General features: G+C 44.8%; 1 protein-coding gene across 1 annotated transcript; it reads left to right on the forward strand.

Annotated features, from left to right (window-relative positions):
* Positions 1-3,462: 3,462 nt before the first annotated feature.
* Positions 3,463-24,861, forward strand: LOC308363304 (TBC1 domain family member 20). Its single transcript, XM_080836117.1, has 8 exons — positions 3,463-3,676; positions 4,457-4,642; positions 4,852-4,932; positions 5,431-5,617; positions 6,055-6,156; positions 9,160-9,301; positions 11,935-12,119; positions 21,087-24,861. The coding sequence occupies exons 1-8, from the start codon at positions 3,598-3,600 to the stop codon at positions 21,328-21,330; spliced, it is 1,206 nt and encodes a 401-aa protein (XP_080692243.1). The 5' UTR covers positions 3,463-3,597; the 3' UTR covers positions 21,331-24,861.
* The last annotated feature ends 2,028 nt before the right edge of the window (positions 24,862-26,889 follow it).

Genomic DNA, 26,889 nt, shown 5'->3' on the forward strand with positions numbered 1-26,889 from the left:
GTCATGTGCTGTTGTAAACAATGCAACAAGTCACTAGCACATGACATCTGCATTATGTGGCACGGTGGCTCAGGTGCTTGCACTGCTGCCTCACAGCAAGAAGTTCATGGGGCACTGTTGGCTCTAATTTGTATAACTGATTATAAGGAAAAGCTTGTCTGTACATCAAAATGTCAGAATGGCTTAAGGGATCCGTTGATTTTACAGGCAAGTCTATCTGACTCGGCAAGTGAGAACCGATTACATTCGGCAAGTGAGAATTGTGCAACACAAAAGCTCATGGGACTGCCTCAAAACAAACATTAATTTCGCCAAGTGAGCTACTAGTCGCTGTATCGCTGTGGAGACTGCCTCTTCGACAGCTTCTGCAGTCTGCCAGTTGTCACGGTTCGCTATTCACAGTGTTTGGATTCCTACTTGAAAGGGTTTTGAATAAGAATCATTATTTTACCCATCATTTTTCATTATTTTATGTCATTAGGTTCAAACAGAAAGTTTCTGGTCGAGCAGATAGGGGTAGTGAAATTTGCTTTCCTAAAGTTTCAGACACCTATTTTCTGCCTTTTCTGTGAACAGACATTGTGGCAGTTTCTGTATCAGAGTAGTCATTTTATATGTCATGTTGGATTGGGATTAATGATTGATAGCCCTTTCGGTTTCCTTGTCTAATTGGAGACCCAGGTGAATATTCAATGTGAAACCGTCCTCTCTCTCTTCATGCACATCATTGTAAAGAATAAAACCTTGTTCCTGATTGATCATTGCCTTACTGAGTCTCCATCGATCTGTGGTATTGGAAAGGTATAGTCATGCTGACAGTCTATAGAGCAATCCCACCTAAGCAGTAGAGACCGTAGTGGGCCACAGACTACTTACACCATAGAACAAATGGGTCTCCTGCTAAGACATTACTATATATGGTAATAGCTATGTATTTACGCTGTACTTGGATATATGATGAAAGAAAAACAATATAAATTTGACAAAGAGTCGCTTGCCAAACGCCTCACTGAAACAACCCTGTTTGATGGGCCTGGTTTTCGGTCAGTCTGCCAATGCTATTAAGCACATTTAGGCTGCCTATGCAGTGCACCTGGTGGTCTCACTTTTGTGTCATCTGGGAAGGGTGGACAAAAGGCTGTACGAGTTCAGAAAGGGTGTCAGAAGGGTGAAAGAATTAACCAGATTTTAGCATCAGGACCAAGATACATGTACTTTGGGCCAAAAGTTGTACCTCAAGGTGCATTACAAGGGTAACTGGAGTTAAAGTACCTAGTACATAGTCTGCTGGTTGTGTACATTTGCTTTAACCATTAAGACATTAAGACAAGAGGGTGGGGATTTATTTAACTTGCCCCTACCATGAGCAATACACATAGCTAGATACCAGAGAAAAAAAACATCACTGAATATCAAAAGAACAAAGAGTAACAAGCAGGCATCAAAGGATGTATCCCTAGGAAGCAGACACAAGCTTGTGTTCAATAAACTTTGAGTTGTGTCATGAGCAACATCTACATATAGGCCTCGAAAAAATATTAAATTGATGTGTTTAAGAGGAGAAAGATTTTCAAACTAAATTGAATCAATGATTTGAATGAGTGAATGACCTAAACTAATTTCTGTCCATGTTGTATGTCGATACTAATGGAAGTAGCAAACTAATTTGTGGTATTGGAAAATTAAAGTTATACTGGTCTATAAAGCAATCCCACCTAAGCAGTAGAGGCAGTAGAGGGCCAGGAGACTACAAACACCATAGAACAAATGGGCTTCCTGCCAAGACTTTACCATCTATGGTAATAGCTATGTATTTACGCTGCACTTGGATATTATGATGAAAGAAAAACAATATAAATTTGACAAAGAGTTGAGTCGCTTGCCAAACGCCTCACTGAAACGATCCTGATCGATGGGCCTGGTTTTTCGGTCCATCTGTCAACGCTATTAAGCACAATTACATGTACTGTAGGCTGCCTATGCAGTGCACCTGGTGGTCTCATTTTTGTGTCATCTGGGAAGGGTGGACAAAAGGCTGTACGAGTTCAGAAAGGGTGTCAGAAGGGTGAAAGAATCAACCAGATTTGAGCCAAGATACTTGTGCTGTGGGCCAAAAGTTGAACCTTAAGGTGCATTAGGGTAACTGTAGTGAAAGTACCTAGTACATAGCCTGCTGGTTGTGTACATTTACTTAACCATTAAGACATTCCCTCTCCTGGGCCACCAACTCTGCATCACTGGCGAAGAAAGCCCAGCGGCGCCTCTACTTTCTCGGCAAGCTCAAGAGAACAAAGGTCCCATTCCCATCCTGAACACATTCTACCTGGGCACCATTGAAAGCATCCTGTCCAGCTGCATCACTGTGTGGGGCAGTAGCTGCACTGAACACAGCAAGAAAGCACTGCAACGCATAGTGAACACAGCTGGTAAGATCATTGGTGCCCCACTCCCTTCCTTGCAACACATTTACACCACCCGCTTCACCCGGAAAGCTACCTCGATTGCGAGTGACACCAGCCACCCCGCACACAGTCTGTTCAGCCTCCTACACCCTAGAAGAAGGTACAGGAGCCTCCGTTGCCGCACCACCAGACTCAGAAATGGATTCATACACCAAGCGGTCAGGAAGCTAAATTCTCTCCCCTCACTCCCCCCAGCCATATCCTCCATGTCTGACAGAAAGCTGAACCCCCTAACCCCCGCCCTCCCCCCAAAAAATCATTCAGGACTCTGTACTTTTAGCACTTGTTGACGTTTAAGATTGCATTACTTAATTATGAATATTTATGTTTACTTAGTTTTAGGAAATGTGTTGTCTTATATGTTGTGCCTGTGCACCTTTATATGTTTCACCGTGGAAGAGTGGGAAACGTCCAATCGATTCCTTTGTATGTCTTGACTTTGACTTTGACTTTGATTAAGACAAGGGTTTTTATTTCACAACAAATTAATCCACTGTACTTTCACTGTTTGATTTCAGTGTGTGCATGTATGAGAGCCAGGGCTTGCCCCTATTGTGAGCAATACGCAAAGAAGAGTTACAAGCAGGCATCAAAGGATGTATCCCTAGCAGACACAAGCTTGGTCAATAAACTTTGAGTTGTGCCAATGGCCACATCTACATATAGGCCTACAAAAAAAATCAATTGATATATTTAAGAGGAGAACGATTTTCAAACTAAATGTAATCAATGATTTGAATGAGTGAATGACATGAACTAATTTCCGTCCATATTGTATGCCTATACTAATGGAACTATGCTAGCAAACTGTGTAAAATATATTGTCTGTGTCGTATTGATGAACAATGCACCAGCCTAGGCTACTATCTTCCTAGATGTTTAGAACTGTAGGCTGCAAAATGGACCAATAGGCTGATAGAGGACCGCCCTTAGCAAGCATGTTTGGTTAACCCAAAAGTAGTTGCGTGTCAGTTCTGTATGTTTGATGGAAAGAGCCAACCGGCTTTAGCAGCGACGTTGTTATGGCGATACATTTCAGCTTTACTGACACGACATTTTAATACATAGAAAACTTGCCTAAACGCATAGGAATGTACCAGTTTCTAATGTTAAGACAATAAACAATCCGAGGGAAATGAAAAAGGGAAAGAAACACCATCAAGGAAATAATGGGAACGGATCGAGTAGTAATGGAAACGAGAAGAGACACGGGGGTAACTAAATAACAAACGCTAAAATAGCTGACAATGCAATGATCTTAAGAGTTGATCGTTGAACGAAATAATGTATGCAGAAAATGGTTAATCTCGAGTATGGTGAACAGGCTACTTAAATAGCTATGTTGTGTAAAGGCAATTGGTAGCGGCTTTTTGCTAGCTACGTGGACATGGTTATGACAATTGCAGGTGTCAGATTCACATGGCTTTTCTAATTTGCCATATATAATGGCACAATTTCCTGCCAGAACTATTGGAGTCTGAGATAATATTGTAAAAATCAAACAGACATTATAATGATCAACCCTATTTCATTTATAGCCAACAGTTTCAGGAAGTGTGCTTGTGTCCAATAAGGAGCGAGACCAGTTCAACGAACTGTCAAATCAGAGTACTGGGAGGCCAAATCCACACGTAATCGGTGGAAAATTGTGGGCCTAATAGTGCACTTTTTTTTCAACAAGGAAAAGGTCAATGCCATGAAATAATACTACTTACATGGACATTATACTTTCATCGCATGGCTTAGTGCATAATGTATAGGCCACTCAGTCCGTTAAAAGCTTATAGCAAGTGGTGGATATGGATTATAACTCGCCAAATCAATGCTGTCTTTGTTGTTTTAAGACAGTTTCATAGTGGATTTGGCATAAAAGTATTTTAAGTCATAGACGTAACAGTATTAGCCTACTTAAATGTATCTCCTTACAATATTTCACAGATTACATGCATAGGAAGTTTATATCTCAAGCATTTCTCTTGTATTTCTCAACATAGAATATGTGTCCTGGAAGAATAAGAAGCTTTTTGACATACACCAAGCCCTCAACAGTGACCCAGTGGACATTGAGACCCTGCGAAAGGCGGCCGTGAGTGAAGGGGGTCTACTGACAGATGAAATTAGGAGAAAAGTCTGGCCAAAACTCCTCAATGTCAATGTGTACAACCTCCCAGCAAAACCTGGTGAGTTTTCAGTGGAACTCTACTTGATAGGTTTGCACAATTATATTGCAAATATGTATCATTTTATTCAGTGTAGGTATAAAAAAAAGTATAACAAATGTATTCCTTTTACTTTCACAATGACAGCTGTAGATCCTATACATCTGATTGATCATCCTGGAGCTCTTAGCCTAGCCCTATGTGTGTTTCATTTGCTCTGATTAATTCAGGGAGAGATTTCAGGGAGAACCACAAGGACTACAACCAGGTGCTCATGGATGTCAGGAGATCAATGCGTCGGTTTCCTAGAGGTAAGCCTGCTATTGATCTTGGTACCAGTCATCAACCAAGTCATGTGAGTGCAGTCTCTACAACTCTGACGTAATACTTGTGTGCAGTTCTGGCCCTTCATTTGTATACATCCAAGATTGATTTATTTCTGTTCTGATATGGAAAGTAACTGTCTAATAATAAAACAGGAACAGCAAAGTTTCTCATGTCCCTATTCTTGAAAAGCTACAAAAGACTAAAGTTTTCAAATTAAAGGTTTTCAGCATGTGTTGTTTTTGTTTTGTTTGCTAAGTTTTTTTTAATGTTGTTTTCTGAATGGGCTATCCGCTAGTTGCAGTCCTGGCTCCTGGCTAAACTTCATGGGTGCTTGAGCTGGACATTATGTCCACTAAACCTACAGTAAAAAACTCCACTCACCTGTATGCCCTATGTCTCTATTCACACAAGCATGTATAAAGCAAGGCACAAGGAAAGAACTTCCTGATTGGAGGCATTTTTAATTTGCTTTTGTCCTCCAGGAATGCGTGTGGCTGAGAGAGAGGTGTTGCAGGAGCAGCTGATTGACATCATCCTTGATGTTCTGAGGAGAAACCCTCAGCTGCATTACTACCAGGGCTACCACGACATAGTGGTCACCTTCCTGCTGGTGGTCGGGGAGAGGATGGCTATAGCAATAGTGGAGACTCTCTCCAATCACCATCTCAGGTGGGTCCTTAAGCAACAAGATTCATTTTTATATATATTTATTTAGCAAACACCTTTTGACCCCTCGCTTCATTAAAGCATTTGTTGGCAAGCCCAGAAATGGTTTGCAAACAGTAAGCTGTGTGTGTGTGTTTTTTTTTTTTTATCTGTCAAGCACAACAATATCAGTAAGCACAGAAATAGCTCAGTGTAACCACAGAGATGCACTATTTTGATTTAGAGGATGTGAACAGCTCTCATTATCAGCTCTTTCATAATTCATACAGTGTGTAAACAGTATGATGTTTTTTCTTGCAGAATTTCCGTATTGACCTAGGTTTGTCTTTTTGATCCTTTGTAGTGTTAATGTTGAAAGCTCAATTTAATGCTGAATTCATTTAATCTGTGGATTTGTGGTTTCGTTTCATTCGTTTATATTTGCTCTTCTTTATGAACAGGGATTTTATGGACCCTACTATGGACAGCACAAAGCACATCCTAAATTACTTGATGCCAATTCTGGAGCAGGTGGACAGAGAGCTGAATGATTTCATGTTGCGGTAAGACAACGTTTCATTGCAGAAATAATATTGCCCAAAGAACCTTGTGAATAGCAGTCAAAAGGTCTAAGCAAGTTGATAAAGCATCAGGCTACTAATGGACAAGGCCTGGGCCTATATGTGTCCATAGAAAAGTACAATAGTGGTGGTATGGGGTGATATTCCAACCCCAAGTGCTACCCTGCCCTTGAGTGCAAAGGTCGTATGTCCTTTCCTGATAAATTGAAGACAGGCTCTGTTACTGGATGTAACTTGAATACACAGTGGGTTCAATTTGGTTGAGTTGAGGATTGATTTGCAGTGTCGATATGTCAATATTGTCTTGCTGTGGATTACTGCAATTTAGTTTGGACGTAATGTGATCACCTCAATGGGTCCCTCCAATCTACTGCCTGTTTTAGAAGAAGACACTTCCAATGTTCTAATTTCCATTGAAGTCAGTATTTTGTAAGACAGTTCTCCTTTTAACTCCTGGAGGTATCTTACTGCCATGTGAGAAACCAACAGTGATGAAAGATTTACCAATGCATATTCACCCAAAAAAGAAAGACTGGGGCTGTACTTTTTTTGTGCAACTGATTTGCAATGCATCATGGTTAAAGAAAATGTTGCACCATCATCAAAAGCTCTGCAGCTCTCTCCGTCCCAGTCCGAAGCACTTGCTGATTGATACTGTTTCATCAAAGCATTTATTATGAACTGAAATAAATCCTGTTCCTGGAGGTTGGAAAACTTGTTGTTATTCAGCAGCTCCTTGTGATGCCACAAAGGTTCTGCATCTAACAGACCCTTAAATAAACCACACACAGACACCGACACCTGAAGGCGTGCTGATTTGGTTAAGTAAATTGGTGAGGTGCGTCTGGTATATCCGTCCTGTTTGTTTGGTCTGAGGCCAAGACAACTACCTGAGGAGGGCAGTAGAGAGCGTGCTGTGGTGTGAACCTGCATGTCCAAACCCTCTGAATGGAACAGGAGGCGGCAAGCATGCATGCTCATCCAAACTCTTTAAGCAGAGACTCTGGATGGAACGGTTTAGGATTATGTAATATCCAGTTAAGTTAATATCCAGGCAAGTTTGAATGCCATATTATATTTTAATTGGTAGAACATTTTGGTGACATGATCTTTGGGTAAGGTATGCTTTAAGTGTGCTGGATAGAATACACACTTAAGTTCGTATATCTGTTTTCAGCTGTTAATCAGATGAATTATAGACTTCATATGAAAGAACTGTTGACTGTTTTAGTATATCTATACGGAGGCAACACTTGGGCAGCGCAGGGAAACTAAGAGGAGGAGGAGGAAGGTGTCAGATGTAGGACTACTGATTTCCTGTTTCTTTTAGGAGCTATAAGTGTAAAACTGAAAGAAATGGATGTTGGCATGTGTGCGGCTTTGACAGGAGCGCATGATTGTGTGCAATCTAATTGGGGAGCTGTCTCAAGACAGCCGCCCTTGTTTCAAAGCGACTGTCGGCAAGCTGATGTCGTTTTGCATATTCCTGCGTTGCCGCCTGCGTCCCGACATTCTGACGCACACTACCGTGATTGTCACCAGTCTTCTGTTTGGTCTGTGCCTTTATGTTGACGTCCGATATTACATTTGTTATACCTGCGTGTGTTTTAACTTAGTTAAAAGCCTTTTATTTCTCACAGTCCGACTTGATGGACAGGTAAGCATGCGTGCGATTCGGAGAATAAAAACGACTGCAAATGAAGGGAAGAGTCTTGTCTCTTCTGACGAGGTATGCTTATGAAATGTTTGGACCCTCAGCGGTCCATGTGATGCAAAGGAATGGATGCACCGTTTGGTACCTCATATATAATTCATTCAGTGTTTTCAGTTTTTTCACTGTTGCTGTTTCTGGTGCCTGTGTGTGAGTGTTTGGTGTGTGTTTGGTGTGTGTGTGTGTGTGTGTGTGTGTGCGTTTGTGTGTGTGTGTTTGGTGTGTGTGCGTGTGTGTGTTGGCCCGGCCCGGCCAAACAAACAAACCTGTACTATGAGTCAGCTGAAGAGAGAGGCTGTTGCGTGCCACTGGCTTGTTCCCAGCTGTAAAAGCGAGTTATTTTTAATGGTAGCTCATTTAAAATGTAAAGAATAAGAGGCTCTTGATAAATATTAGATATGCACGTCTTGGGAGGGCCCCGTCTAGCCACGGCCCTGGCCCAGGCCCCACAGGTTTAATGGTGTTGCTCGCTTCAGGTGCTGTTGCTTGTCTTACTTTGAAAGCACTTTTCCAGATAAAACCAGGAAGAGGAAGTTGAGTAGTCCTATCGAGCTGCTCAAGCATTTCACGTCTGGAAGCGCGCCGGAACAGGGGTTGCCGGAGCCTGGCCCCGGCGTCAGTCTCGATTTCCGCCCCAAACTTCAGTGGGAGGTATTTTTAGTCACGCAAACAGCCTGATGGGATTGTTGAGATGTTTTTATTTATTTATTTCATTGTTTTGAAAGGGCCTTGAAAGGGACAGGTTGCCGCTTTGTGTTGAGGGGATAAGCAGGCAGAGCTGCTTAGTTCTGTCGCCCAGAGGATGCTTTGAGGTGTAGTTCCTGCAGATTCCTTTGAGTCCCTTTTCTGTTTTTTTTTCCTCTCTAGCTCTCTCTCTTTCTTTCGCTCTCTCTCTCTCGTTCTCTTTTTTTTGTCAGCTGACTCCACAAATGGTCTCTCAAAAGGCCATTTTCAGTTACCAAAATAGAGCGGTATTACTGTGGTCAGGAAAAAAAGGCCACTTAAGTGAACCATGCTTAATGTCTTGCCTAGAGGAGAGGTCTCTCTGGGTGCACTTCATAATTACATCATCAGTGACATCATACTCACACACATGCGACACGCAGAACCTATTTATCATGCAAGACGCTTGTGTTTTTTTTCTTTCTCTCTTGCCTCAAGTGGCATCGTGGGTTAAGCATTGTATGTTGTCGCAATGAAATGTTTATGCTCTAACCATCCTTGTGATGTGTCTTTGTGTGTGTGTGACTGTGTATGTGTGTGTGTGGCTGCAGGGCTGAAGTTGGCACAATCTTTGCACTCAGCTGGCTCATCACTTGGTACGGCCATGTCCTCTCTGACTTTCGGCATGTTCTACGGCTCTATGACTTCTTCCTGGCCTCCCATCCACTGATGGCCATCTACTTTGCAGCTGTGGTGAGTCTCCCTCGTTTTCGTGTACGACACCCTTATCCTCTTCTTCCTCCTTGTCCTCGTCCTCCTCGTCTATTTCCCCCTCTTCATCGCATAATCTGTGATTATGTCTGGCTACACTTAATACTGTGACAATTTTTATGTGTGTGTGTGTGTTTGAGGATTAAAAGAATTATAGCAACACGCCTCAGAGGCAGGTCCAGCCAGGCTCATGGAAAGTTCCATTTATGTTTTTTTTTCCTCTCTTATTGTTTTTATTTTATATTACTAGAGCTTCATTGCACATTTATTTCAGTCTGTCTGAGCATCTTCAGTCGCTGTGTGTGTGTGTGTGTGTGTGTGTGTGTGTGTGTGACCTGGTTTTTCTCATTTGCAGTGGTGAATCACGGCTGTGTGTCTGCCATGACGCAGCCACCCTACCAGTCTCTGTAAACAATGGAGAGAGTCATTTTCTTCCATTAGTTAACAGGCAGTGACTGACAGTGATTATGATTGTGTGCCTGTGAGTCGCAGTCCGATTGGAAGTCCAGTGTATAAATAATCTCTCAAACCACACATTTCAGATTTACATTGACATTTGACAAGCTAAGGGAAATATTGTCCTTCAGTTGAGACTTTTGAATGGCGTGCTTTAGAAAAAAAGAGGAGATGGCTGGCTTGTCAACACACACACACACACACACACACTCAAAGGGGAAAAAGTTCATTATTTTGTCCCCAAAGTAGATTTGTGTGAGTATATAGTGTTGTGTGTATGTGAGCGTATTGCTGTGTTTGCGTGTTTGTGTGTAAGCTTTATTTTTCTGATGCAGGAATCCAGGGCACTTTGTTGTAGCTAGACCAGTTAATTAAACAACTCTAATGAACTCACCAGAGGTTTGTGTGGAGAACTGGCTGTGTTTGTGCTAGATTACTTTAAATGGCCCCTTTCTTCTCCCTCCATAAGCCTATCCCCCCTGCTCGATACGCCGCGCAAACCAAAGGGGGCCAGGGCCGTTTGAAGTCGGGATAACAAAGTAGCCAGGAAATGTAGTTCATCCTGCCTCTTAAGTTGCTAAAGCAGGGGGCCTTAACTCCTTCAGGAAGACTTGGCCCGAAACCAAAGGGAGGCTCTTCACCAGGAGTGTGTCTGTCTCTGATTTTCACCTGAGGCCGGCAGGAGGGAGGGGGGTTATTTGTAATAATTTATTTTCTAATTTTTTTTATTGCCAAAGCTAGGTCTGAGTGTTGCGGTTAGTCACTTGAATGAATAATTTAAGCTGGAGTCATGTATGGTGCCCATGCGTACATTACTGTGTGTGTGTGTGTGTGTGTGTGTGTGTGTGTGTGTGTGTGTGTGTGTCAGCATCACCGAGCACCCTGGGATTTGAACCGGTGACTCTCAGTGGTGCGCTCAGGGTGCCCGTGCTGCTGTGCGAGTTAGTCTACAGTATTAAGTTGCTCTTCAGAAAACCGATAAGTGATTTGGCCAGACAGTGCTAGTGAAGGAGCTTGTTCAAAGCATCTAAGAGCCTGCTCACACCTGACATTAACATGGGTTTTGGGTGACTCGGTCACAAGTGGAAAGCTCTAAGTACGTCAGTTCACACCTTAGAATGCGGTTCAAATTTTAGAATTAGATTAGAAATACAACTAGAATGCTTCTCCACATGCATCTCGAGTGACCACTTGGGATTGGATCTCACTTTCCTGGTCTGTATGCAAATAGACATGTACATCGTTTCCAAATGCATGACGAGTTTTGAACTCTGCCATGCGAGTCAACATAACAATGAAACCTGAACATCAACCCGGGGTCCAAAGTATTCACTTGATATGCGAACCATTCCGATTCAACATTAATATCGTGCAGTTTAAAACCAATCTTTGCACAGCACTAATCTTTATATAGGCTATCTACACTTCTGTTAACTAAATTAAGGCTGGTGTTGTGATCCTCTGGTATTCAAGCACAGTTAAACTCATTTTTGCTTCTTCTCGCTTTTCAGCTATGGATAGCTAAAGTAAGTTAAGGATTTTTGTTGTAACTTCAATATTGAATAGACAGTGCAAGTTATTTTTTTTAACCCTATGAGCAACTACAAAGCACAGGGAGAACAGCAGGAACAACGAGTTAGCTAGCTAGCGTTAGCTAACAAGGTAAGAGAACAGCCTTTCTCAAGTCGTTGGCTACCTCAAGATAACACTATTTTGTTGTTGTTGTTGTATTTGTTGATATTGCATTGCTTTTGAATAGCGTAAATTGTTCTAGAAAATCTTGATGTTTGACAGAAGTTTAGCCAGCTGGCTAGAGGGAAGGCGGTGGGGTTAGTCGAGTTCACTTGTCAATCATTAGGCTTACTTGGTGCATTATTGGTTATTGAAATCAACTTTTCTCTTGTATCCAAGATGTTTGAGGCGCTCGTTACACATCTCTTTGAAATTGTCAGGCCAGAACACATTTGTGTACACGCTGCTAAAAGACCAAACCATCTCCGAATCGGGCGGAGTTAATAACTTAATGTAACTTCATTATTGTTCCTCAATTTTAAGTCGCTTTGTATAAAAGCTCCTGCCAAATAAAAAAATGTAACTCTAACTTGTGTGTGTGTGTGTGTGTGTGTGTGTGTGTGTGTGTGTGTGTGGCTGGGCTTCAGATTGTGTTGCATCGGGAGAAGGAGGTGAAGAACAGCGAGTGTGACATGGCCATGGTCCACCACCTCCTCTCCAAAATCCCGCAGAACCTGCCCTACGAGGAGCTCATTAACCATGCACAGAGCCTCTTCGCCCGCTACCCACCCTCCCTGCTGGCCAAGAGTGCCGCCCTGCAGTCCCGGAAGAGGTGAGTGACACCCCCCTTCCCCCTTTGGTTTGAGCCACTATATTTCCCATTTACAGAGCCAGGGCTGAATATGAACACTGAAGTTTTGAGAGCACACATACAGCGGACTTGCATGGGGAACGACCGGCAGCAATTTACTGCATTTGACAAAAAGTGCATTTGATTAGACTCGCTGACTGCACCTGAAGCTCTCTATGTTCTAACATAGAGCGTTCCACTTCAGCCCAGCTGCCTAGCACTGGAGGTCCAGCTTCACTTCCGCTACGCTAGGGTTAGCTGTTACACTAGTCCGTGCAACAAGAAAGAATGCTTTTACAAACAAATGTCCCATTGTGTCAACATGGGTGCAGTCTAAATTTAACCTTTCTGCCATTCAGTTGATCCTTCCCCGCGTGTCCAGCAGATGGGGCTGTTGAGTGTGAAATCTCCTTGCCCCCCCCCTGCCCCCCTCCCCAGTCTTTTGGGGGTGTATGGAGGGGAGAGGTGGGGGGTCTATTGTGAAGTGACGGGCATTAAATCTCCGGCTGTCCACAGTGAGGCCCATTGTATCTAAATGCTGGCTGTCAGGCAGGAGATTGAGTTTGTAGATGGCGATTTCAAGGCGCAGGTAGAAGCTGGACTTTTATGATGTTATCACCAGCAGCAGGAGGTAATGAATACCTTTTACCATCCGCTTGTGGTTGAAGAGGTGATATTTGTTTCCTCCATTCATGTCTGTCTCTCTCTCTCTCTTTCTCAATCTCTCTCCGCATGGTTGGGAAGGTAAGGAGGGGGATACAAATCAAGCCATCTGCACAGGAATCTGGAGCTGCTTTTAGATCTGTGTTATGTGTCAGGTTAGCCTAGTGTAGGAGCTCTGTGCAGAATCCTGGAGCAGAAGATGTTCATTTTCTTCTTTCTTTCCCTTTTTTTGTGTGGTTTATCATCCATATTAAAAACAGCGCAGAAAGAGAGGTGCCAATCTTCTTGAGCCCATGTCCAATAAATAAACCTGATCTCTGGATAATTATGTCTGCCTGGTTTTTGCATAGTCCCAGCCCCCTCACCACCTTCACCCCCCACACCCCCCCTTCAGCCACCCTCCCCACCCCCACCCCTTCTCCTTGAGCATCTGTGGCCCTTCCTCGAGGGAGCAGGGAGAGTAGGGTAGGGGACTGTTGGCGGGCGGGGGCGGCAGAGCGATGTCGCTCCATTGTTCTTTTTGGGTCTGGCGGTGAAATGGGCATGCTCTGGAGCGTACACACTCACCTCTGACCCTCGCCGCCATTGTCCCAGCTGACCCTGGCATGTGTCGTAATGAGGGGAATGAAGTGGACTGCCACACACACCACACACACACTACACACACACACACACACACACAGTTTTGACCCCCAAATGTTCTTCATTCACACATCTCCCCACGCCACCCCACCTCAGTCATGCTAAGGGCTTTGTTCCTGAATTACGCTCAATGTCAAACGCTGTCTCCTTTCCCTTTTTTCTTTTTTTTTTCAGGAGGGAGTTTTTCAAGTGGTTTTCTTTTTGTTGTTGTTGCCGTGCCGATTTCTCTAGCTCAGCCATTTTGGCTCGCCTGGTGTGTGCGCGCCAGCCTGTTGCAAGCCTTTTCAGCTGCCACTGTACAGCAGCATACAACATGCATCAGGGGATTAAAAAACACCACCAGAATCACACACCTTCTGAGTGAGAAAAGGGGAAAAAAAGCCTCTGATTTTTTTTATCCTTTCTCGCATACTGCAGCAGCCCCCACCTGTAAGGTGTGTGTGTGTTAGACTTTCTTTTTGTGTGTGTGCGCGCAACCTCATGCAGAGGATGAATGTGATAACACCTTCTCTTAAAACTCAAGGGTGTGTGTGCGTGTGTTTGTGGAATGCAGAGAGTGAATTTAAGGTGGGGGCACACTCTTCGCGCATGGATCACACTCAAAGCACCCAGACACTGGCGCACACATACACACACACACACACACACACACACACACACACACACACACATAACCACCGTGTGTAGCAGTCCTTCAGTACAGCACGCCAGCGTTTCTTTGAGACCACTTCCAAAAAGGTTCCACTCCTATTTCTTTTATACGGAAGCCAATTGAGATTGAGTCCCCCCCCAGCACAGTCGTGGTGTTTTGGCAGCAAGACAAATGCTGTATTGCCTGAAGGTCATTACCTTTTTCAGTGCGTCTGGTGTCTGTGTGTGTGTGTGTGTGTGTGTGTGTGTGTGTGTGTGTGTGTGTGTGTGTGTGTATGCATGTGTGCGAGTGATTCAAATTGCTTCTGCTGCTTAAAAAAGATGGAGAGGCAGATTTGGTTGAATACTAAACTCTATTGACTCCCTCATTTTCATAGATTCAGGGCTATGTTCCACAGTCACCGGGGTTGGACCTAAAGCTCCTACCTACACGCACACGCAGGAAGTGATAAAGCCGTTAAGAGGTTTTGAAATGTCTCTCTCTCCGTCTCTCTCTATCTCTCTCTCATGGAGGAGTCCGAGGATGCTGACTCAGCAGGGGCTGAGAGGCTCTCCTCTCAGATGCACCCGACAGACGGTCCTCAGAGACATCAGAGAGCGAGGACAGAAGGAGGGAGAGACGGAGAGAGAGAAAGAAGGATGGAGGGACAGAGACCGACAGAAAGAGAGAGAAGGAGGGGTAAAGTGGGAGAGAATGAAGAAGAAAGAGAGAGACAGAGAGGAAGGAATAGAAAGAAAGGGAATGATGGTTAGAGAAGGAGAGGTAGAAGGACAGAGAGAAAGAAGGAGGAGTAAATGGTGTGAGATGACGGGAAAGAAGGAGGGAGGTGGAGGTAAAGATTAGCAGACAGGGGGAGAGGTTGAGTGACTGACAGGGTGGAAGAGAAATGGAGAGAGAGAGTTCCCATGAGCCAGACGAGTAAACAGGGAGAGAGGATTCATATTTGCACCTGTTACCGTGCCGGGCTTGGAAGTCAACGTGGCGCTGGCCTGATTTAGATTTTTTTCTAGCTTCTTCTTCTTCTCGCCCCCCCCCCCCCTCCTCTCCTGCCACTAGAAATGTCAAGTGTGTCTCTCCCGCCACTTGCCATGCAAATCTAATGCGCGTGTGTATGTGTGTGTGTGTCTGTGTGTGTGAGAGAGGGGGGTGGGGTGGGGTGGGGTGGTTGGAGCCTGAGGGGACTGGGTTGAACTCTATGCTAACAGACTGTAGGCTGGGAAATGGTCTGTGCTCCCTGTCTGTCTGTGTTTTTTGTTTGTCTGTGTGCATCTCTGTATGTGTGTGATGTCTACATATATATGTGTGTGTGTGTGTGTGTGTGTGTGTGTGTGTGTGAGGGATATGGCTGCAGGACTAAACGTGTTTATGCTTGACCGGTGACATAGCTCATCTGATTAAAGGGCAGTGTATGGAGTGGGCTGGCGTATCGGGGTGTGTGTAGGACATACAGAATGACTGACGTGCTCCTCATTGGATTGCAATGGTGGAACTGATGATGTTGTTGATGCTGCAGTCACTGTAGAGACAGGAAGATGGGTCCAGCCAATGTCCTGCCAATTCTAACAAGGTTACTATAGTTTTCCATTTTTTCATTTTTGTTTTGATAATATGTTTGTATTCAATCTAAATTTACATTTAGTCTTGTTTTGTTTCTCCAGCGGTTTCATTAGTTTCAGTTTAGTTTTTATTTCATGGACTCGTTTGTCATTTTAGGTTAGTTTTAGTAATTATAGTTAAGGACAAAAGTTGACAAAAATAAGTGTGGCGTGAAGAATATCTGCTAATCATTGAAGATATTAACATTTGAAGACTTGACTAACATACAGTACTGTGCAAAAGTTTTAGGCAGGTGTGAAAAAATGCTGTAAACTAAGAATGCTTTCAAAAATGGAAGTGTTAACAGTTTATTTTCATCAATTCTTCATAAATTAACAAAATGCAGTGAAGGAACAGAAGAAAATTCTAAATTAAATCAATATTTGGTGTGACCACCCTTTGCCTTCAAAATAGCATCAATTCTTCCAGATACACTTGCGCAGTTTTTGAAGGAACACGGCTGGTAAATTGTTCCAAACATCTTAGAGAACTAACCACAGATCTTTTGTGGATGTAGGCTTCCTAAAATTCTTCTGTCTCTTCATGTAAACCCAGACAGACTCGATGATGTAGAGATTAGGGCTCTGTGGGGGTCATACCATCACTTGCAGGACTTTCTGTTCTTCTTTAAGCTGAAGATAGTTGTTAATGACATTGGCTGTATGTTTGGGGTTATGTTCCTGCTGCAGAATACATTTGGTGCCAATCATACGCCTCCCTGATGGTATTGCATGATGGATTAGTATCTGCCTGTATTTCTCAGCATTGAGGACACCATTCATCCTGACCAAATCTCCAACTCCACTTGCAGAAATGCAGCCCCAAACTGGAAAGGAACCTCTACCATGCTTCACTGTTGCCTGCAGACTCTCATTATTGTACCTCTCTCCAGCCTCCAGCGAACAAACTGCCTTCTTCTACAGCCAAATATTTCTAATTTTGACTCATCAGTCCAGAGCACCTTCTGCCATGTTTCTGCACCCTAGTTTCTATGTTTACGTGCTTAGTTCAGTCACTTGGCCTTGTTTCCTTGTCGGGGTAGAGCTTTTTGGCTGCAACTCTTCCATGAAGACCACTTCTGGCCAGACTTCCCCGGACAGTAAATGTCTGTACCTGGGTACCACTGGTTTCTGCCAGTTCTGAGCTGATGCCACTGCTTGAAATCTTCCGATTTCGAAGGTAAATAAGCTTGATGTGTTTTTCATCAGCTGCATTAAGTTTCCTTGGCTGAACACTGCGTCTACGATCCTCAACGTCTTCTTCAAAAGAGCTGGAACTGCACATTTTGAAACCCCTGTCTGCTTTGAAATCTTTGTCTGGGAGAGACCCTGCTGATGCAGTATAACTACGTTGTGTCTTGTTGCTGTGCTCAGTCTTACCATGTAAATGGGTAAAAAATAAACATTTATTGTTTACATTTTTCAAAGCATTCTTAGTTCATAGCATTTTTTCACACCTGCCTAAAACTTTTGCACAGTACTGTATATAATAGGCTACATTTGTTTCAAAGCTTGATAAAGATATGGTCTGCGATTTGATCTCAGTTTCGTGAAAGGTTATTGATACTTCAGGTAAACAATACGACATGGGTCAACCCTACCAATACAGTACAACCAAAATCCCCTAAAGAACTTGCAAAACATGTAACATGTTAAACATATTAAAAACATTACAATCATCACTTACATTCTGTCTTGCTGCATCTTTTCCCATGGATAATGTTAATTCTCGTATTTAAAGGCAAACTTTAAGATTTGGGGGATGTTTCCTTTTAATTCTGCGCCACAGATGCACAAATACCATGCATTTGCTCGTACCGCTATTCACTATTGACATATTTGACGACTTCTCTTGATAATAACTTCTACTACTACTTTCATTAGTGAGTGAGTGTAGATCCTGACACTCTATATCGCCTCCTTAAGGTCGTCTGCTACAGCTACACACTTTACACCGAATTTTGGGTACCTTGGATATGACGTCTGCCGTCTTGATTGAAAGGATAACTACAATCATTTTTTGTTTGTTCTTATTAAATTAGTTTTATTGTAGCAGTCATTATTCGTTTCATTTAGTTTTACTTTTACATTTTCTCTGGGTAAACATCTTTGTGTGCGTGTGTGTGTCACAGACATACACAGTCACACACACACAGACATACACAGACATACACACACACACACGCAGACACATGCAGTCACACACTCACACACACATGCACAAACACACGCGCCCACACACACACATGCATGCATGAGTGAGCAGAGCGCTTGCCAGCGGCGGCGTGACAGAACTGCCAGGGCAATAGCTGGCGCTTGTGGGTCACGGGGACAGTAGGACTACGCAAATGCAGCTGAATCATAAGCCTGCAAGACACACACACACACACACACACACACACACGCAAACATGACTGCACACACACACACACACACACACACATGCAACACAGATTCAAATGTAAAGCTTCACACCCAGAAGATATAGACATTCAGATAAATAAACAGACATGCACACACACAAGCATATCTGTACAGCATTTCACTGCCATCAATCGTATACTTAGCACGTCAACAAACTACACAAATCCAAACAGTTAAGTGCATGCTCTTACAATATGGTTGCAGACAAATAGGACACACAAACACGTTGCACTGCAGGCAGCTACACACAAACACGTTGCACTGCAGGCAGCTACACACACACACACACATACACACATGCAAACATGACTGCGCGCACACACACACACACACACACACACACACACACACACACACACACACAAACACACATACACACATACAGACACAAAGAGAGAGAGAGGGGTCAGCTAGGCTGACAGCACAAAGGCACAGACTCTGCTCCCAGTCCCTGTGCGTGCCAGAGGAACAGTTACAAAACCCTGCTGTCTGTTTTCAACAGTTCTCTGACCTGTTTCGCAATGCCCTGGCCTACAGTAGAGTGTGATGCAACCTTCCTCAGAGCCTGTGTGTGTTTGTTTGTTTGTGTGTCTGTGTGTGTGTGTGTGTCTGTGTCTGTGTGTATGTGTGTCGATATGTCGGTGTGCGCATGCGTGTTTCTTTTTTTAAAATGTATTTTAATTTTTTATATATTTATTTTGTCAGGCGAGTGACACGAATTAACCTGGAGGGGGGACAGCAACGCATCAGCACTTTCCAAAATGATGCGTCATCCTGTAACAGAGCGAGAACTGAAGGGGGGTAGGGAGATGGAGAGAGAGAGAAAATTAGGTAGGGAGAGAGAGAGGGATGGAGAGGATGGAAAGAGACTTACGTCTTCCGGCACCAGTCTGTCTACCCACACTCCCAGGCATCAAAGGGAGTCTGTCGGTAAAGCCAGCACAGGCTGCAGCTTTAGAAGCGGACAGGGAAGCTCCAAAGGACAAGGGAAAGTTCCAGAAAGGTGACCACCCGTTCTTTCTCCTCCTCACTCTTGACAGAAGCGGTGGAGGTGTGTTTACGGCTGTAACTCGTCACCAACAACCCTCTGCACACACACACACACACACACGCACCCACACAACACACTAAAGCCCCTGGCTTTCCTGCACATCTCTGAGTGACGGAAGCAGCAGGGGGTCCACGCGGCTCTGAGGCGGGCGCTACATCCTCGTCACCACCACCACCGCGGTGGCTGCATCAGCGGTAGCCAGCAGCTTCATCAGCAGGAGAAGGGGCCCGGCCTCTCGGGTGCTAAGCTGTTAAAGTGAAAGTTTAAAAGTTAATTGCTCTGCTGCTACCTGTCAGCTATTTTCAGCTTTGGAGCATTAGCCGCCGCTCTGCTAATGAGAGCTGGAGAGGGCGAAGCAAATGTCTCGTTTTCACCAAGAAAGGAATGAAGTCTTAAAGACATTGAGCCCCAAAGTAAATGCCGGCAGAACAATCTAGAGAAAACATCCCCCCCCCCCCCCCCCCCCCTCAACTTGTTTCCATCGAGAGCTGTTTTTGTGTGTTTGTGTGTGCATGTGTGACAGTGTGTGTGTGTGGGTTTGTGTATGTGTGTATGCGATGCGGTTCATAATCTGAGAGGAAAATGTTTTCACATTTTATGTAGCGCGATGTTTACTATTCTTCCAGAGGGACGATAATGAAATGGAAGTGAATATTTTATGATTTTTTAATGATGTTTTTCTCCAAACTGTTGAAAGAAAAGCGGGGCCTGCCGTCCGCCGGCGGGGGCAATGGGCTGGTGGGCTCGCTGCTAATTGGGTGGGAGAAGTCTGGAAATGGGGAAGGAGTGCGGAGAAGTGTGATGTGTCCTCCGAGACCAGAGGGCAAAGCCCACCCACTGCCCTCACAATGGACAGTCAACACAGACTATGCCCTCTCTCTCTCTGTCTCTTTTTCTCTCTGTCTCTCCCTCTCTCTCTCTGTCTCTCTTACTCTCTCTCTCTTGCTTTCTCTCACTGTCTTCCTCTTGTTCTCCTTCATTCTGTCTCTCTCTGTCTCTCTCACTTACTCTCTCGCTGTCTTCCTCTTGTTCGCTCTCGTTCTGTCTCTCTCTCTGGCTCAACACAATTTGTGTGCTGAATGGGCTTTGTACAAGGATTTCTCTTTCCTTCACTGCTTTCTTCCCTCGTTTAGTTTTTGCCTTCCTTCCTTTCGCTTCTTATTTCTTCGCTCCCTTCGAGAGATTAACTGCATTTTCAACTTGGCCCTGTTCTTTAACCAGTTACATCATCCTGCTGTCTTACAGAAAACTCCAAATATGGGCTATGACTAGCTGCCTGTCTCCATATACGAATGTAGAGATCTCCATCTCTCTCTCTTTCTCTCTCTCTCGTTTTGTCTTCCTCAGGATTCCCTTTATCCATGATTCTGTGACTCAGTCTTGCTCAAAACCGCAGTGCATAGTTCAGTTTATGTCTTCCCCTTTCTTTCTCACGGTAATGTACTCAGTCTAAACACCTCACTCACTTTAAGTTACATACTCTATCTCCTATTTAGGGCAAAGAGTAAAAGCTCTAACCTAAAAAAATTATAATTCAAACACTGTAACGCTATGTTAAGGTATTGTAATTGATTTCAATTACAGCAAAAGATGGAGCCATCAGTCTCAAACCAAGGCCTTCTCTTGTGACATGGTGTCGATCAAATACAGTGATTTATTATATTATATATATGATGTTATTATATTATATTATTATTATTATATTATATTATTGTGGATCACTGTGTGTGTAATTTCTTTGTGCACGTAATGTATTTGCTGTAAAACACTTTGAGCTGCATTCTTTTGCATAAAAGGTGCTATTTAAATAAAGTGTATTATTATTATTATAACACTGCCTTCAATGGCATACCTACGGCTGCCTCTGACCCCTGACCCCTGACCATGTCTTGTTTACCCTCTACTCTCTTTGCCTCTTCCAGCATTGCCATCAGCACCTTCCAGGACTTCCAGCTGACCACCTTTCAGCAGCGGCCCGACTCCGTCCTGCGGCGCCAGGTCAACGATCACCTGGCCTCACCCGACTCCGCAGCAACACCCACCGCTGCAAACCAGCTCGTCAAGATGGCCGTGTGGGGCATCTCGGCGACCCTGGGGGCCGCGGCTTTGGCGGTGGCCCAGACGGCTCTCGAATGGGGCCCCGACTTCCTCCTCCAGCTCTTCTAGAGAAAAAAAAAAACACACACACTACAATCACCAGACCCCAACTAACCCCAAAACCCCCAAACCCCTTAGTCGTTGTGCCAAACCTGGGGTACCAGTCCTCTGCAACATCTTGCCATTAGTGACTTTTGGGTAATTGCCCGATTTCTCAAACTCCAACTTATTTATTTCCAAAGTGATTTTTAAAAACCTAGACTTTCACCCCCTTATTATTTGTCCTAGGAGTAAATGGACTGAAGATTAGTTTTGCTTATGATGCACAGGTTCCTGTGGTGGACCATAAGCATTTTGTCTGAGCAGACTAACCTACCCCAGAAGCTGATTCATTTACAGCAGCGCCTGGGATTGCGGATGATTAAAACAGGCATCCTTGTTTTTCTTCTCTCCAGCTTTTACACCTTCAGTCAAAAGTGAGAGAGAAAAAACACTCAGGCCAAATACCAAGGCTGTCCAGTGGCTGCCTGCAGTCTACAGAGAGCACCCTGTGTGTGTGTGTGTGTGTGTGTGTGTGTGTGTGTGTGTGTGTGTGTTTGTGTGTTTGTGTGTGTATGACTTTGTGTATCTTTGTGTGTGTGTGTGTGTTGGAGTACAAGAAAAGATCTGTAAAAAGAATATACCTTTTTGAGAAGAGGAAAAGGCATTGTTATCCATTAATACTTCATGAAGCACCACGTTCTCCATCCTGTGTGTCATACGTGTACATCCCATGCCCACCTGGACACCTAAGGATGGTCTCGATCCTTCCTTAAAGCTTGAACTTTGAAACCAGCTTAATTTATAAACTGTCTCACCTGCTGTGGATGAACGTAGAAGAAGAACAAAAAAAGTAGGAAGAACAGTCCAGGACTCAGACAAGTCGAGTCGGTCCAGGTCTCACTCCACGGGCCCTGGGCTTCCTGCACAGCGTCCAGGGGTCTTAGCTTGAGCGCTAACGCTAACCTGTGGGGTGAAGAGGAATGAGGGCCGACTGCCGTCTGATCCAGTGCCTTGAGTGTGATTGCTGATGAGCAGCTGTTAGTCTGTCACACTGTGCCAACATGTAATTCGCTTCGTAATCACCACTGCCAGTAGAAAAACCATGAAACACGCAAGCACACACACACACACACACACACACGCTCTCCTCCCCTGCCTCTTTTCTCCTCTTTGCTTTTCCTTGTTACCTCGAGCTATGTCAGGAAAGCACAGGCCATCTTAATTTAATGTGAAATTAATTTGCGCCCAAGGCTATTGGCAGGATTTTGGGCCAAACACCAAAGAAGGGATTTTATCGGCCGACAAATCAAGACATCAAGAGCTTTTCAAAATATGAATACTAGTGCACAGCATGTATCTTGGCTGTTTGTACATTCATTTATTTGTATTATTATTTGAACATAGAATTGCACCCACTCTAATGATCTGTATGATTAAAAGAAATAAGCCGTAATACATATAGAAATGTGTAGATAATTTGAAGGGGGATGCTAAAATAGAATTGTATTATATTTTAAAATAGAAATAGAAACCTGTAGAAATGCCATCTTGTGAAGAAGACACTATAGTATGCAGCCTAGATTGTGTCCAGCTCAACTTAGCCATTAATGATGGGAAAATGGGCAACCATGAAGAAGACTGTATTCAACGGTAATTACGAGAAGGCTGTTGGCCTTTCAAAAACATCGCACCGGTTTGAGATAGGGATAGATTGGTTCTCTGGCCAAGCCAAGTGAAGGTCTTGCTGGCACCTGCAACGGATTCGGCTCCAGTTGGAAACGTTTAGCGCGGAAACGCTGCTCTTTTGATCAGTGCTTCTCACTCTCTCCTCGTCTGCTTTGAGGCTGATCGGCTGTCCAACTGTTTACCTCCGAGGCCGCCGTCTGAAGGCAATTGTGCAAGCAACTTTTTTTTTCTTTCTTTCGTTTTTTTTTTAATTGAAAAGCTCAAGCACTTTTTCTGCCAAGGAGAACTTCAACTTTTAATGGATCCCTGGCAGGGGTTGCGTTTGCCGGGAAAAGGCTTTGCAAAGTAACAGGTTGAAATGTCACCACCTGCTCCACTCCGAAACGTGATAGCTGCTGCGCTACCTCTCCCTTCCGCCTGATGCCTTTGCTGCACTGTAACACGCACCAACGTAATAACTTCCCACCAACGTAATACAAAAGTGTGCATTTTAGACGTAATAGCCCGGCCAACGTAATAATTTCCTGCCAACGTAATAATTCTTGCTTCCTGCCAACCTTATTTTCACCGATATTGTTATTATCAAGTCTTACTGTAGGGACAGGTAGCAGGTAGCCTGGCCATTACCAGCCTGTGACTCCATTTCATTCATTCTGGCAAAACGCTATGCATGTTCGTTTCCGAGATGAGCGGGTGCTTAGCTTGAGGTTTAAAATCATTGGAGTTCCCTTAACCAATCAGCAACGTTTAGTAAGCATTCGGTAGATTAAACTCTTCCCAAAGCCAGTTGGGAGAAGAGCTACGACGTCCTTTCCAATCATAAAACTTACAAGAAAATACTCTTGTTCTCCTTTTAATTTTCTGATGTTCTCGAGAGTTGAGACAACTTTTCCGATAGCTTTTCGTGTCTTTTCCTCCAAGGCGAGTTTTGCGTCACAGCTCTGAACTGTTCGCTGATTGGTCCTACAGGATTTTGAGTCCTGGAGACGATTGTCAACGGGGTTGGGCCAGACTGAGTATGCGCTTGAAATCAATTCAGGCGGAAATACGTAGGCTGGTGTCACCAGGCTAGGTAGCAGGCGTTGAAAGACTAAAACGCTGCAGTCCCACACGGAAAAGACATTTGCACAAAGGCGCTACTCACACACACAAACACACACACACACACACACACACACACACACACACACACACACACACACGAATGTGACACATATGAAAGTGACAATGATAGTTTATGTTTCTCATAGTGGTCTATTAGTCTATCAGTGATCTATCAGTACATAGCAGGGACATGTTTTATAAGTGTGTTCACAGTTATAGTCTACACTTTTGACACAAGAAGGAACACAATGAAAGATTTAGTCTGCATTTAATTGCAACTGTTATTCACACAAACAAATCCAGCAAAAGGACTTTCTTGATAAACACACAAATTTACGTTGGCAGGAGGCAAGAATTATTACGTTGGCAGGAAATTATTACGTTGGCCGGGCTATTACGTCTGAAATGCACACTTTTTTATTACGTTGGCAGGGTTATTACGTGGTGGGAAGTTATTACGTTGGTGGGTGTTACACTGCACATCAAAGCCGAAGCGTATTTGTGATTGTTTTTTAGGTTAAAACGCAGTGTTGGAACACAGTCCTTGTAAATGCACTCATTACGGTGTACTGTAAAATAGGACGTTGCCATAGGATGCTGTAAACTTGTTTATTTATTTTATTGATAGTTTGTTGCAATAGGAATCAGCCTCGCATCAGCATATACCAGATGCCTTGTCCATCTCTTGAGAGAGGTCTCAGAGAATGTCAGTTAGATACATTGTATTTTTAGATTGAAATGTCACTATATTTTGAATGCAAATAAGAGGTGAATTTTTTTGCAGAGGACATGCAGAGAAATAAACAAACACTTTGAGGAGAGAAGTCTAGTCTTTGTGCCTTTGTTTTCTTGTCCTCCTTGAGCTGCCAGGCATGACCTTGAAGGACCCACGGTGTGTTGTGTGTTTGTCTTTGTAACAAGCTGTTGTGTGTGCCGATGAATGATTTAGGCCATGTTGGAGTGCTTCCCAGAGGGAGAGTGTTTGGGGGACGAACCCAGGTAAGGGTGTGTGTGTGTGTGCCTGTGCAGGGTTGGGGTAGGGGTGGGGGGGGGGGGGGGTTGAGGGAGGGAGGAAGGGGGGAGCTGTCATCCCAGAGAGACTCTCCACATCTGTCGCTAATCCAGGGGGGGTTAGGTGAGGGTGCCTCTCTCCTTTTTCCCAAGGAAATTACAAACGTTTTAGTCAAGGACTCCGGGGCCCATGTGGGCGACAACAGAAGTGGCTCATGGGTATTAAGGAAGTTCGAGGGAATGGGAGGGGAAGGGGGAGGGGAGGGAGAAGTGCAACAGTGATGGTGGCAGATGCTCCACAAGGTCCCCCCCCCCCTCACACACACACACACCCTTGCACCCTGGCAGCACTCCTGAGCCCTGACCCTGCTCATTCCCCATTCCACACACACACAACACTCAACACACACACACACACTCACTTGACACTTGCCTGCACCAAAGAAAGGGAACAGAGTGTGAGTGCCGCAGGGGAGGAGCGGATGCCAAGCCATCGCATTCACCCGTCGCAGCAGGGATGGACACGCGGACGGCCCAGAGGCGGACGACCACAGCGCCGCCACCCACCCGTGCACTTCTGTGCGCCCTGCCAGCCTCGGTCGAGCTCAGGTGAAGGAAGAGAGCGTCCCTCCTCCGGTGCTGCCAGCGCAACAGTGAGAGCCAGCCCGGCATCCGGGGCAGGGAAGATATCATGTTTTATGCATATTGTCATGCTTAAAGTGTTGTGACTGCATGGCCTCTCTGTTTTTATCAGAAATAAATAAGTGAATATGAGCCTAACCCAAACCTGCCACCCCCCCTCCCCCCATCCTCTCGACCAGCCGTAGACCCTGAGCAAGCCCACCCTTGAACGCCAGCGAACCGTGGTGTCAGCCGCAGACTCCAGCAGCCTGCTCATTCCGCATGCTAAATGTTTATGTGGCAAGTCAAAACTCGAAACAGAGAAATGGGAGAAACACTTTTCCCAAGTAGCTATGTGTGTGTGTTTATGTGTATGTGTGTGTGAGTGTGTGTTTGGGATGAATTCCCCTTTGAATGGCAGCCGTCTACAGAAGGCCAGTTAATTGGCCCAACCACATGGCATGCTGCTGGGCACAAGCCGTGCCGGCAGGGTTTTGTCCGAGATCTCACGGCGGACATTCCCTGTGGGAAACGCATGCCGAGAAAGTAGAGACGAAGAGAGAGAGAGAGAGAGAGAGAAAGCAGGAGATGTGCGGGGGAGTGGAATTAGAGAGGAAATGAGAGACTAAGGGGAAGGGTAAAAGGTCGCCGTGTGGAGGGAGGCCAGAGGCGGGGGCCCCCTCCTTGGAGCCACCAAGGCCCTCTTACCCCAGCTACACATGGGGCGTGGGGGGGGGGAGGGGGGGCGCGGTGGGGTGGTTTGTGCTGGGTGCCCCTTGACGTTTCCACGCGCTCATCCCCTCCATCCCTCCATCCCTGGATGACAAAGGTGAAGATTAATATTCATGCACCGGAGATCCGCCCCCTCGTCCGTGGGAGGCCACACGGGGCCCGAGCCTCTGCCGCACTAAGCCTTGGCCGGGTTAATTGACTAGTCCCGCATCTCGGCGCCTGGCTGTCGGTCAGCGAGTGTTAAAGTATTAATAATGAAAAATGACGGGCCGAGTGTTTCCTCACGCAGGTAGGAAATGAGCTGGCCCTTAATTAGGCCCCTGAGCTCCTTAAAGTCTGTAATGAGCTTTTTCCGAGCCGACTGTCACCGGGCCAGGCCCCGCGACTGCCCGCCGCCGGACTGCAGGGCTGCCAAGTCGCGGTAAAGGAGAA

Source organism: Sprattus sprattus (genome assembly GCF_963457725.1).
Source record: "Sprattus sprattus genome assembly, chromosome: 4".
Taxonomy (NCBI): Eukaryota; Metazoa; Chordata; class Actinopteri; order Clupeiformes; family Clupeidae; genus Sprattus; species Sprattus sprattus.